Source organism: Plecotus auritus (assembly GCF_963455305.1).
Source record: "Plecotus auritus genome assembly, chromosome: 1".
NCBI lineage: Eukaryota > Metazoa > Chordata > Mammalia > Chiroptera > Vespertilionidae > Plecotus > Plecotus auritus.
In genome coordinates this window covers 151,656,536-151,670,535 of record NC_137770.1, presented here as the reverse complement: position 1 = coordinate 151,670,535, position 14,000 = coordinate 151,656,536, and the positions used below count along the sequence as shown (strand labels likewise).

Genomic DNA, 14,000 nt, shown 5'->3' with positions numbered 1-14,000 from the left:
GTACCCAAATGTATAGTAAAGAGTGACCTAAATATGGTTTGGAAAACATACCTTGATCCTGTGGCCTCCTGAGGCCGAAGTCCACAGTCTAGCAGTGTAGAGGGAACAGGTCTGGGCTTATGTCCCAGCTCCACAACTTACTAGCTGAAGGACCTGGTAACGTTACATGACCTAAGTCTCAGTATCCTCTCCTGTAATATGGGAATAAAAACAGGGCTTCTTCAAAGGTTGGGAGAATTGGATGAGATAATACTTGACAGATGCTTAGAACATAGCTCAGAACATAGGTGCTATGTGAATATTCGTAGTTACTGGCATTAAATAGTGTTTCTGGGTGCATACGTTCAGAAAACTAGTGAGCAGAAAGGAAAAAAGGAAGTGGATTTTTACAGAACTCCTTACCGGAGCTTCCCACATCTTCCACTTCATTTAATTGTCACAAAAACAGCATCCCTGTTTTCATAGAAGTCACCGGGATGTAGGAAGGCAGAGCTGGGATTCCAACTGGGCTCTGTGTGGGCTATATTGCCCCTAGAATGGAAACACCATGAGGGTAGGAACTTCCTGTCTTGATTGACTGCTGAGTCACCGTAGTAAAATGGTTCAGTGTGCAGTCACACCTGCATTTCCAGTCCAAACCCCTCCCACGTGCTGTGTGGATGGACATGCAGGCAGAGGAAGGGCCAGTCCAGCCCCGACCCCTGCCACGTGCTGCGTGGATGGACATGCAGGCAGAGGAAGCAGGAGGTGGAACCAGGGATGTTCTTCAGACGTGCCAATGAGACATGTCTCTGGAGCACCTCCGTGTGCAGGTGGGAGGGAGACAGATAACTAGACAGGGTCCCAGCCTTGAGAGCCCTGTCCTAACATGAAAAAAGCTGCCCACGTGGGGGAGGCAGGAGATAAGCCACGGGAAGGCGAGAGGCAACAGCTGCCACACAGGTAAGGAACCCACAGGTTGGGACCAATTAGATAACCTGGGAGCTGGCGGTCACCCTAGTCTGGTCTGCACAGGTGAGGTGCTCCCTGTGTTTCACCACCAGGAAAACTAAGCATCAGATCAGTTCTCTAGTAAGCCCTTCCACCCCAGTTATTGTGCAACAACTACCAATTTGAATGATACTAGGCTGAAAATATAATCTTGTGTGTGCTTTTTGGCTACTTTATGTTTCAATCAAAATCCAAAGGATTTTATAGAAATAGACCACTAATAATCTGGCCAGTGAAGAGGAGAAAAAAGATCTGATCTCAAAGAAGGTAAGTCCTATCAAACATGGCCAGGAGAGTCTGGGTGACGTGCTCAAGGTCAGAAGTCATTCTCAGTGGGTATCTGGGAATCTTTTGAGTGAGTGTCTGGTGCTGTGGAGGTTTTATTGGTGAAGATATGGTGAAACCTGTTGTGCTACCTCTGGCAGTTTCTGGAGAAACTGTCCCATCCAGCTGGGGAACTTCAGACTTCCCCCAGCGGGCAGCCAGCTCCCTGGGCAGGACATGTGCGTGTGTATGGGGAGGGGGCACACCACACACACACACACACACACACACACACACACACACACACACACACACAGCATCTCCTCTCCTCCAGGATATCCTCGTTCAGCTGTGATGGGGAATCTGCTCCAATCTTTCAGAAGCCCCTGACTACTCAGCGCAGGATATGAGCGCGCATCCTACGAAGAGCATGTTCTCAGGAGCCATGGCGCTGTTGTCACACAGCTGGAATACTGTGACCCACCCCCTGGTCTCAGAAGAAAGAAGGGGTGCTTTCCTCTCTGAGAGGAGGGGAAATCGAAAAAAACCACGCTCCAAAGAGGAAAGAAGTCTGTTGTCCTGAAAGTAAGTAAAGGAAATGACAATCTGTATAGGCCTTCAGGGAAAATAAAAAAAATAAAGAAGGCACATTCCCGGCAGATCTGTAAAAGCCGTCAGAACAAGTTTTGGCAGACACCCAGGAGTGAATGTGCAGGAAAGGTCTGAATTCTCCTTTCTGATGAAGAGATATTTATTTGCCATACACATCCTCAATTATGAATCCCTCACTTAAAAGATGTCCTGGGAGACAGTACAAAACAATGGCACACCGCAGATTTCAGGGTATACACATGGTCCCTGGAGATGGGTTCAGAGAAGTAAATGTGATTTTTAGCATGAAAAATGCATGCTTGGCAAACTTGTCATCAGGGTCAAAAATTGTAAAAATAAAAGTTCCTTTGAAACAGTAGAAATGGAAGATCTTTGAAAGGTAAGCACCTTTTGATGTTAGCTAGAGTGTCTGGGATGGCTTTCCCACGTGGCCAGACGCCAGGGCTCCGGGCACCTTCACCACAGGGTGAAGAGCACAACTAAAATATGAGAGAGGGCAAGGAGAGAAGGGGGGAGAAGAGGCAGAGACAGAGAGCGGGGGGAGGGAGAGAGGGAGAAAAAGAGAGGGAGAAGAAATTGAATAGTTGATCATAAAAATTAGCAGCAGCATCTGGTAAAATACCTAGTTGAAACTACTGTTTATGAGTAACTCATATGGTTTCCATTTCTTAAACTGTGAAATGAGGAGCTTATCTTTCTGGCTCCGAGACTGTTATTCTATTGCAATACTGAGAGGGCTGGCCTACACGGGAACAAAGCAATGCCTATGAGAGCTGATGGTGATATTTCTTTCTCAGTGTTTAAAATTTCACCATTGGAAAATCATTCATTTAGGTTATAAATTGCCATTCTGTTTGGTTCTCTTTAGTAGGCAAATATTCCTTTACTAGGAATACCTGAAGGCATAAATACATCAGTCTAAATTACTTTAGTGAGTTTTACTTCCCCAGTATGAGAGTAGAAAGGGACAAACATTTTATGGTCTCAATTTTGACTCAGGCCTGTCCTGCTCTAGATTTCACAGCCCTCACTGGTGGCACAGTCCAGCATGAACACGCCCTTGACAGTGGCTGCAGGGCTGTGCCCATCTGCAGAGCTCTGAGGTCAGGACCAAAATGAAAGCCCCTGGCATCCTGCTGTCATTAGACCTAACGGAGGCAGGCAGCTGCTACGTAACAGAGAACTTGGAGATGCTGGACAGAGACGCAGGAGGGGGTACAGTGAGAGCAAAAAAGAAAGGATGAAGACAAAGAGAAAAACAACACACCAAAAACCACATGACTGATACTAGCATTAAGGCAGTGTGTTTTGAGCTGAACAAAGCCATGGCCATAAAGCTGGCAGGCGCCGATCAGGCCACTTGTCTGTATGGAGAGATGAGATAGCTGGCATCCTCATTGTTACATTAGTTATTAATAAACTTCCTCACAATGGGAGGAAGTGCTAGCATTCAGAGAATGAGAATGTGTGAGGCGGTGAGTAATGCATGTGGGCTGACCCCAGGTGAAGCGATGCCCCAGGCCTAGCACCACACGGCTTTTCCAGAAGGAAAAATATAAGAGCTGAGGGATAACTGCAGACCGCAGGTTGTGTGTGTGTTTTTTAAAACCCGCATCATCACCACATTCTTTTCAATCCTGCTGATCACAGTGAAGGTAACTCAACTGCCATCGCGTTCCTGTTTATAGTAACAACATGTGTGATTTTTGGAGAGAATGGGTGGCTTATGCCTCTACATTTCTTTTAAAAAAGGCTGTATCAGTCTTTTTGTTCCATTTATTTCAGAAAGGACGCACAGAAATATTTTGTGTTTGGGTGGTTATTGCAATGAGGCACATGGGCCTGCAGAACACTGGGTATTTCCTAAGCGAGTTGGTGGCTGAGAACAACAGCTCATTGCCCTTGGCGGCTGCACTCCCACTGAAATCTTAACTGCTCTGTGCTGGCAGGTCCTGGAACAATGCTGAGGACCATCCCACACGCTCTCACCCCCATTTTCAGAGGAGCTATGAACAACAAATCAGTTGTCATTTTCTGTTTTGTTATTCCATTTTTTTTTCTCATCTGTGATCCTTTTTAAGATTTCAAGAAGTGGGGGTTGGAAAGAGAGGAAAACACCCATCCAAGTTCCCACAAAAAAAGGATTTCAGGTACTTGAACTCTGAAAACTTCATAACCAAGTGATGTGAATTCATAGTTGTCCTCTCAAACTCTATCTGAACCTCCACAAACTGGTGACCTGAAACACCTATGAGCAAAGCAATGCTCCCTCAGGGCAGAGAGAATCCAGTGGCCCCTGCTCACCCTGCAGTGGTCAGTCAGCAGGCTTACTGAGCACCCACCTCTCCAGGCTTGTGAGGCCAAGCCAGGCCAGGCTTGTGGAGGGCAAGGGTAGGGTTCTGCCGGCCTGGCTTGGAGGAGCTGCCTTAACATCCCCGCTTCCAGGGGCCGCTGGGAAGTCAGGCCATATCTCAGCAGATGTGACCTGAGGACAGGATCCTTACACCCTTTGGAAGCCTGGCCACCTGAGTCCCTTCACACATGGATTCAGGACATGGGTTCCATCAACTTCCTATGCTCAGAATCCCATCCAGACCTGGACCAGGAGGTGAGGACCTCATCCCTTTTATTCTGACACACGCCTTGCAGCTCGGACTCAGAAAGCTCTGCTTCTAAGGGTCTCTACTAGGATATGGGACTCCAGGTCTCACACAGGAGACCTATATATCATCACCAAAGAACTAGGGTGTTCTGGCCCCAAGCCTTAACACATCGCTTCAATGTGCACCGTTTCTTTTTAATACTAGCTGCTGGCTCATGGTATGAGTAACTGTGAACCTTTGACTTCTTTAATAGACACCAATACGATCTCATCATTTCTTTAGCATCTTAGACCTCAGATGCCATGTACTGGACTTCAATAACTTTAGAGGTAATTATATGCCCTTAGTTCAAAAGGAAAATCACCTTCAAAGTCATGAATAGCTTGGAAATATTTTACCTGCATTTATCTGAACACTTTTCCTACGAAGACAGATAGCCAACAGGTACATGAAAAGATACTCAAAAATAGTATGCAAACTCTGTGAGGAGAGGAGCTATACTTTTTTGAATGCTGTGTATAGTCCCTACCAAATTTTGGGAGCTAGAAAATATGTTTACACCAGAGAGATATTACAGTGTTACATGGCTCAGTTACACCACAATTTGGGTGCAGACAAAGATGGAAGGATGAATGAAAGGTAACAAGAATGGACATGATTTGCAGTAGGAGCCTGATCTGACAAGATTAACCTTTAAAGGTCTAATGCCAGCATGACAAAAGTGACACAGTACAACTTGAGGAAAAATGTTAGTGGCAGGTATATGAGAGTTCTTGGCAGGTATATGAGAGTTCTTGGCAGGCCCAAGATACCAATATTCTGGGAACATTCATGGAGCACATGCAGGATTCTTACTAGTACTCTTCATAATTTATTTTCTGGCTGGCCTGGCCGGGTAGCTCAGTTGGTTACAGCATCATCCTGATACACCAAGGTTGTGGGTTTGATCCCCAGTCAGGGCACATATAAGAATCAACCAATGAATGCATAGATAAGTGGAACAACAAAGTGATCTCTCTCTCTCTCTCTCTCTCTCTCTCTCTCTCTCTCTCTCTCTCTCTAACCAATGAAAAGATTTTAATTTCAATAATCGTGTATGACTGACATCAGTCTTGGTGACCATGTTTTTGAATTTGACACTGAAAACAAAGGGCAACAAAAGTAAAAATAGACAAGTGGGACTGTATCAAATAAAAAGCTTCTGCACAGCAAAGGAAACCATCAACAAAAAGAAAAGGCAACCTACTGAATGGGAGAAATTAATTGCAAACCACATATCTGATAATGTAAACAAACCTACACCTGAGCCTAGCAGGTAACCTAGCACTGATTAACCTTTGTTTAGAGCTTATACCTTTGCCACTATTAACCTGTAACCCCACTTATCTGACTCTAAAATTTATAAAGTGAGTGTAATGCTGTCTTAACTTGCTGGAAGTTTCACAGAAAGACCAAGACTTAGATGTTTATCCATACCTACACAATCCCTGACTTTGATAATTGCTAGAACTGTTTTTCAGGAACAAGGCCAGGGTGTTTTACAGAACCAGGGGGTGAACAAGCTGAAACCACCACCTGAGACCTGCTGGAGCAGCTGAAGGGGCTCCAGTGACTCCTCAGGAACTGTTCTCATTATTCCCTCATTATGGTTCTAAAGTCTCCTCCCAGGGAAGGAATCTGCCACCATATTTGAACATATGATGTATATATAACTATGCTTCCTGACTGAGTATGTGCTGAAACATCCTCACCTATACATGCAGGAAAACAAACAATCTGGTTAAAAATGGGCAGAGAATCTGAACACTTTTCTAAGAAGACAGATGTCCAACAGGTACATGAAAAGATACTCAACATCACCAGTCAGTGAAAAAATGCAAATTAAAACCACAATGAGCTATCATTTACATCTGTTAGGATGGCTATTTTCAAAAAGACAAGAAACAACAGTGTTGTCAAGGATGTGGAGAAATGGGAATACTGGTGCAGCCACCATGGAAAACAGCATGGAGGATCCTCAAGGAATTAAAAATGGGACTCCCATATGACCCAGCAATTCCATTTTCGGGTATTTATCTGAAGGAAACTAAACCATCAACTTCACCCCACGTCCACAGAAGCATTATTCACAATAGCCAAGATATGAAAACAAGCTAAATGTCCAGCACTGAACGAATAAAGAAAGAAAATGTGGTGTACACACACACACACACACACACACACACACACACACTGGAATATTATTCAACCATAAAAAAGAATGAAATCTTATCATTTGCAGCAACATGGGCATAATGCTAAGTGAACTAAAACAGAGAAAGAGAACAGATTGGTGGTTGCCAGAGAGGGTTGGTGAAAGGGGTGAGGGAGTCAAAAGGTACAAATTTCCAGTTATAATATAAATAAGTCATGAGAATATAATGCAAACAATTTTTTAAAAATTGTATATTGAGCACCTACTAGATGTTAGAAAGTAGAAAATATAATTTTCAAATAATAATTTCTCAAAATGCTTTTAAGGACCATCATATTTTTTTTTTCAAAGCATGAGGCAGCAGAAGGAGAGAAGTCAACTGATCAAATAGGAAATCTCTCTATATAAAACCCTAATATGCAAATAGACCGAAAGACAGAACAACCGAACAACTAGTCCTATGATGTGTGCTGACCTCCAAGGGGCGTGTGCGGACATGGTGGGCGTCGGCAGCAGGCGGCAGAGCACAGAACATGGTGGGCATCAGCTGCGGTGGGATGGTGGAACAGGTGAGCGGGGACACCAGACCAAGGCGGGGCACTGGTTGCTACCATTGGGGCGAGCCTCTGGTGATTACTGAAAATTCTTTGCTCCCGGGCACTGCAGTCCCACTGGGCACTCCCACCTGTTGCTGGTGCCTGGCGCTGGCCCCGATTGCTCGGTGCTGGCCCCGATCACTTGGTGCCATCAGCGGGTGCGAGTGGTGGCTTCTGGCCCCCATCATCCCTCAGGGCTTCTCCATCTCCCCCTGCTCCTGAGGGGCAATCGGGGCTGGCAGCTGCCCATTCCCACCTACTGCCAGTGACGGCCCCACTTGCACCTGCTGCTGGCGCCCAGCATCAGCCCCTATCACCCCTGAGGGCTTCTCCACCTCCCCCTGCTCCTGAGGGGTGATCTGGGCAGCAGCCACCACTAGCACCTGCTGACAGCACAGGCCGCACTCACACCCGCTGCTGGCACTGGCCCCAATTGCTCCGTGCCCTCAGTGGGTGCGAGCGGAGCCAGCGCTGTCAGCGCGTGGAAGCTGTGGTGGCACGAGTGGGGCTGCCAGCAGACAGGGGACCAAAGGCCGCAGTGGGAGGGGCCGGGAGGGGGTGCAGAGGATGGGCTAAGAGCCGCCCTTGTGCCCCCGCAGCCTCACGGCCCACAGTTCCTTTCAAGGTGCACGAATTCATGCACTAGCCCCCTAGTAGGTTATATGTATCATATTTTTTGAACAAAGGATAGAATATAGGGTCTGGTAAGTGTAATAAAAAGTGTTTAAAACTAGGGCTGTGCTGGAGGAGGAATGCACTCTCAGACTGTGGGAGCACATGACTAAAGGCTTTTTCAACAGCAGTTAGGCAAGAGGACATGAAAGGACAAAAAGAACAGGGTGGGAAACCTAACCTAGATTTCTGCATTGTGGGGCATGGGAAGCAGATGCCTTCCAGGAGGAATTTCTAAGGACTTCTCAAGGGAAGGCGTTTCTTCCTGGGACAAGAAAAGACAGAGGAGCAGCAATCAGCAGGCCCAGAAGGAGTGGTGACCAGATCTCTGGGTTCTAGAAATTCCCTTTGTTGAGTTGAGGGATGGAAGTTTCCTGTTTTATGGTCTCTCCCTCCATTGCCCTATTCTTTCCTAAGTCAAGAGAAGGGAACCTCTCCTGGGAGCCTCATCTCCACATTCAAGGACCATTCTTCAGGCTCTAACCGCAGGGTGAGGCAGAGTTGGAAGCGCTCCCTGGCCTGCCATGGGCAAGGCTTGCACCTCCCAGCTGACTCCTCTGCCCAGCTTCCTCCTGCTTAGCTGTGCAGCAGAGAGTCAGTGCCTGCAAATGAAGCTACTGAAAGTGGGGAGGGCAAGGGGCCTTAGCTGACTCCATCAACTTAAAACAACAGCTTAGCTTGGGGCCTCCATCATAAGTTATCAAACACGTGAAAATCACTTTAGCATCTTGGTATAAAGATGCTTCTGTTAGGGGTGGGGGTGGACTCAGCAGGGAGGTTTTCTTTTGCTTTACCTTCCAGATTGATGGTTAATGTCAAGGTGATGGCAATAACAGAGAGGAACTGCTTTTTCCCTTAAAGTTGCCTGGATCTCATTTCTGATGGTTGAGTGAGGTCAGTTCCATGTCAGGAAGTTTGGGGCTCCGGCTCATACCCTCACGTGTAAATGCTGTTAGGCACTGCCTTGGTATCACTGGAGGCTGCCAGAGATAATGCGTCTGAGCAGATGAACCAGGGCACAGGTTTAAAAGTGGGGATACCTGGTCCTAAGATTCTGAGCACAGCCACCTCAGGCTTTTTTCTCTTCTTCAGCAAGAAGAGCAGCTCTCCAAGTGTGGTCTGGTCTCCAGACTAGCAGCATCAGTATCACTTGAGGTCTTGTTAGAACTCATTAGAAATTCAAATTCTCAGGCTCACCCTAGACCAGTGGTCGGCAAACTCATTAGTCAACAGAGCCAAATATCAACAGTACAACGATTGAAATTTCTTTTGAGAGCCGAAAACCGACTTCTGCTCATGGGCCATGAAGTTTTGATCGCACTGTATGTGCACGCCCGCACGTGGTATTTTGTGGAAGAGCCACACTCAAGGGGCCAAAGAGCCGCATGTGGCTCGTGAGCCGCAGTTTGCTGACCCCTGCCCTAGACCAAGGGAATCAAACATTCTGGAGCTGGAGCCCAGTTATCTGTGCTTGAACACGCCCTCCAAGTGGTTGGGATGCACAGGAAGGTTGGAGAAGCCCTGAGCTGGGTGAACCATTGTTCTTCTGGGAATAACCATGCCATGTTCACAAAGGACCTAGATTCCCAAATGGATATGTAACCACAGCAGAAATGCACCCCCTCACTGAGAATGAAGTATGAGTGCGACTCATCTGTGGCTGGATAATAAGGAGATTGGGTGGGTCAGTTCAGGCTGGAATCTGAGACTCTGGGCCTTAGCAGGGGTCGGGAGAGTCTAGAGGACAAACACAGGGGTGGGCTCTGACCTGCCCTTGGCCATTCCACAGGGGACTAGGAGTGGCTGCAATTCCAGGCAGGGGCTTAGGTTTTGAATGGCCTTCTCGTTGATAAAAGAAGACCACATTCTAAGTTTTTACTGTAAACCTCTAGGCCTCAGAAATAATGATTTGGCCTGTTGTGTTGATAAAAGAGAAATATTAGAAATCCTGAATCAGGGAGGGGTTTATGGTGAACCCTACAGTGATCTGGCAGAGGCAGATCCAGGTTTTGTGAGCCTGGACTTCTATTATTTTGGTGGCTCTATTTAAGAAAAAGAATGTGAAATGTATTCTGTTCGCAGATTTGATGAAAACACATGTCCATGTGAACACATGCTGGGGTCTTCCCAGAGCTTTAGAAAGAAAGGCCTGTCCAATGAGGGGCCCTCTGTAACACCGCCTCCCAGTCCAGGAAGGGCAGCCATCCTCCTCCCTGTCCTGGCTCTCGCTGGACTCCACCTGCCCAGAAGCTAACTAGATGGCTTTCAGCTCTTCCTCCTCTCCTGTCTCTTTCCCTTTTTTTGTGTCATTCTGCTGTTGTGTGCAGCCACTAGAAAACAGTTATAGAAAGTGAAACTGAGGCCAGTCAAAGACTTCTTTCTGTATTTTCATGGCTCAGAAGCAAGGGCACACTGTCCCCAAGAACAACCAGAAAGACCGTGTGGCCTGGGGAGTGACCTGCATCAGTAATACTTTTCACTAATATTGCCTAACAATTACTGCCTCCCTCTCCCTCCCTGCCCTCCTCAAACCCGTTCTTTTTCCTGCCTCACACTTTAGTGAATGGTGTTCCTTCTCCCGAAGTCAAGCGGATCTGAACCCTCAGAGCTTTTCTGTCCCTCCCACCATCAAATGACAAAAGGCTTGCCCAGGGCCCACAGAAACAGATGGGAGGACTCTCAGTTTTAAAAGGCGCTTGATTGCTCTCCCGTCCTCAGTGACAGCAAGTCCCTCCTTTCCAAATGAGCAAGAGTATTTTGGACTTTTTAAAGTTTCAAGAAGTTCATCTAGGAACACAATGTACTGTCACTCAGCACCATGACCCTACATGCAGCTCTGCCTGAGTATAATTCTCCTCTAACGACACACAGTGAACCTCACCGCTGTCCCCGAAGCTGCCACTCATGACACTCAGCCATCGCCATCGCAGTCAGAGGGCTCTGGAGGGCGCTTGAAGACACTTAGATGACCAACCACCCTTCCCACACTGATTGGCTCTACCGCTCCTCTTCCCCCACCCTTTGATACTACTGGCACTTTTCTCAGATTCCCATTTGGCCCCAAACCTGTGTCTCCAAACAAGAGCCAGCTCCTGGCGAGCCTGCCAAGCAGCCTCCCCAGCTGCTGCTGGTTCCCCGCCTTCCCTGGAGCCCTCCAGGGCTGAAGCCAGCCTTCAGCAGGAACTTCCTCCATGTTCTCAGGTGGTTCCCAACCCAAGACCGTGCCTACCTGATGACAAGAGGCTCCCGCTGCTGCCGCTGATGATCTTCCCTTTGCTCCCCATGTTGGCCAGCTTGGAGGTCTTCAGTGTGCCCGTCTCGGTCAGGTCGATAGCGATCTCACTCAGACTTCGTGCGGCATGGATTTTAGACTAGAATGAGAAAAGCAACCAGATCATAAAGGGGCACCTGTTCACGCTGAGACAACAGTAATCACACATTGCTTGTAGACCTGAAAATCAGCAAACGGACTCATTTCTCCACCTGCAGCATTTATTTGTGTTCCCTGGCCGATCACTAATCACCGAAGCTCTCTGCAGGAGCAGGTGTGGCTCAGGAGCTGACTTGAGTGGTAAATTTTCTAAACTTATTATTCTGTAGGCTGTACTGGACCGTCCTTGAGAGCAGGGACTTTGCAGGCAAACAGACCTTCCTCTCCTCCCCTCCCCTCCTCTCTGCCTGAACCATTGCTCTCAATAAATAGTAGAGATTATAACTGTTTTATATTCAAAGAAGGAGGGAAAATAATTTCAGCTTTATGAGTGACATAAGAGCTTTCTGAAATAAAATCATGGAATTTTAATAAATTCTGAAGTGATTTAAACCTCTTAAATTGCTAGCCATGTGACCATGGAAAGGTTGAAGAATTGGGAAGTGACAGCACTCTGTCCCTCTACACCGTAAGAGTGTGCAGGTGTAAAAGCCCCTAGAACAGCTGATCATTTGGACACTCCAGTCCCACCAATAAGCACCTGGCACAGTACTTTGCTTTTATTTTGACACCTAAATGTACACGAAAAGTCTTCAGGATCTGGTTAAGGCTCCACTCCACTTGTTCCACATATTAGCTGGCCCACTTAGCTAAAAGCCACAACAGGTGAGAATAATCAAAGGGGTTCTGCAATCACAATCACATTCCTAAAGTCACCATTTAGAGTCAAGTCATCTGCTGTAGTTACCACCTTTGGTGACTGCCATGGGTTAGCATTTCCAGTATATGTATTTGATGGTTGTTTGCCTTTTCTCTCTTCGTCAGGAAATCTATTTTTGTGATAGTGCTTAGGCAATGGGCATTACCTATACTATGGACTTTACGAGAACAGCTCTAAATACTCATCTTCCTGTGGCCCTTGGTGATATCACGCACATGGATGGAACTTGGGGAGGTTTTCAGTCACTTCGTGTGCATTCACACCTGGCACATGTGAAACCACGTCTTTCCCACACACCGGCAAAGCCAGCAGGAAGTAGCTAAGGAAACCACAGAGGGGAAGGTACACCCAGGCCAACTCCCACAGTGACATGCTGTCCCCAGGTGCCCCCAGCTGTCCAGCAAAGACTTCAGAACCCCTGTGGCCTTGTCCTTCTCATGGCCTCCATATTGATGCCAGCATTGATGAAACACAGTGACTTCTGACCGCTGAGAGCTTTCCCCATGTTAACAAAAGTCTGAGCAACAGAGGAAATGCCGAGACTTTTTGTTCACGGGCCATGTACTGTCTTCCTCATTCTCTCAATCCCACTGGACCTTCCTCGATTGTTATCTCCTTGACCTGAACTTTCGTCCCTGCCTTCAGGACCAGCTCACCTTTCAGCTCAGGGTTCCCTGTTCATCAGGTAATCCTGCTGCCAGGCCCTCACAGTGTTCCCACTGGCAGCAGAAGCAGGAAGGGCCTTTCATCTCAGTTGTCTCAGCTTATCAACAGCACCCATTTGGTTGACTTTTCCCTCCCACAGCACAGAAAGCACAATCCATGACTTCCTTTCTTTCAGCACTACTTTTACTACTGCCCACACTTTAATAAGAAGGAGCCCACGCCCGCAGTTATGTAATAATAACTCATGAAGACACAGACCAGTTCAGCATGATGGTGAAGGGCCCAGGCTTAGAAAGATTAGAGTTGGAATTCTGACTCTTCCTATTCAATCACTGTTTGACCTTCGTCTTTAACCTTTGACCCTCAGATTGCTGCTTTAAAAATGGAGATCTTAAAACTCACATCCCAGAGTTGTGATAAGGACTAAATTAGAAAATACACATAAAGGCCAATGGAATTGGAATAGTAACAGGCTATAAGTCAGGGCCTGGCAGTGATTTGCTAAGTGAGGTTTGATTGATGACTCAACCTGATATTTTGGGGATCTCACTAATCACATGGAGGACCTGTGCCCACCCCATCTCCACTCCTGCCACACATCAACTTCAGGCAGAAAATAAAATATGGAAAAGTGACCAACAGACACCCTTACCAAGGGAGATTAAATTATTAGAAGTTGTAGGAACTGCCTGCATCTCTCTAGAATGTAAATATAATGGCCGAATGAACCAGTAGAAAGAGAATGCTAAGAGGAAGTGAGTACTGATGGGGAGACTGTCTCCTTGCAAAATCAAGCCTTTGGGCCAACCCGAAAGAAACTCCACACTTCTAAGCATTTGGCTATGAGGGTCTTGCCAAACGAAGTGTTCTTACTGATATTCTGTCAGCAAGGTTTAATTGCCCCCCACCATGCTTTCACTCTGCCTTTGCTCTAGATAGAATGAAGACTAGCAAACTGCATCAGGAGAAGAAAAAAAACAGGACAGATGTTTGGATTGGAAGCCAAGGCAATAAGTCTCCACTCTGAGTTCAGAGGAAAAGGGTCTAATATCTACTCTAAATAATTTGAACTTTCAAATGTTTTCCTCTGAAGTCTATAAGACACTTCATGGCTCTGGGCTACAGAGGTTGTGGAGATGCAGCTGAGGACATTTCTGATCTTTGGGGTCCTTCAGCACATATATGTTACCAATTGTAATTGGTGCCTGCACAGCCTCTCATTCAGAATAAGCCACAGGAAACCAAGCAATAA

General features: G+C 46.7%; 1 protein-coding gene across 6 annotated transcripts in view; it reads right to left on the bottom strand.

Moving 5' to 3' along the window:
• Positions 1-14,000, bottom strand: part of FRMD4A (FERM domain containing 4A) — a 656,887-nt gene that overhangs the window by 55,050 nt on the left and 587,837 nt on the right. For all 6 annotated transcript variants that reach the window (XM_080647786.1, XM_080647785.1, XM_080647787.1 and 3 more), the window contains one exon: positions 11,161-11,302. In XM_080647786.1, the coding sequence (XP_080503912.1) occupies positions 11,161-11,302 (142 nt within the window). The remainder of the gene's footprint in view (positions 1-11,160; positions 11,303-14,000) is intronic.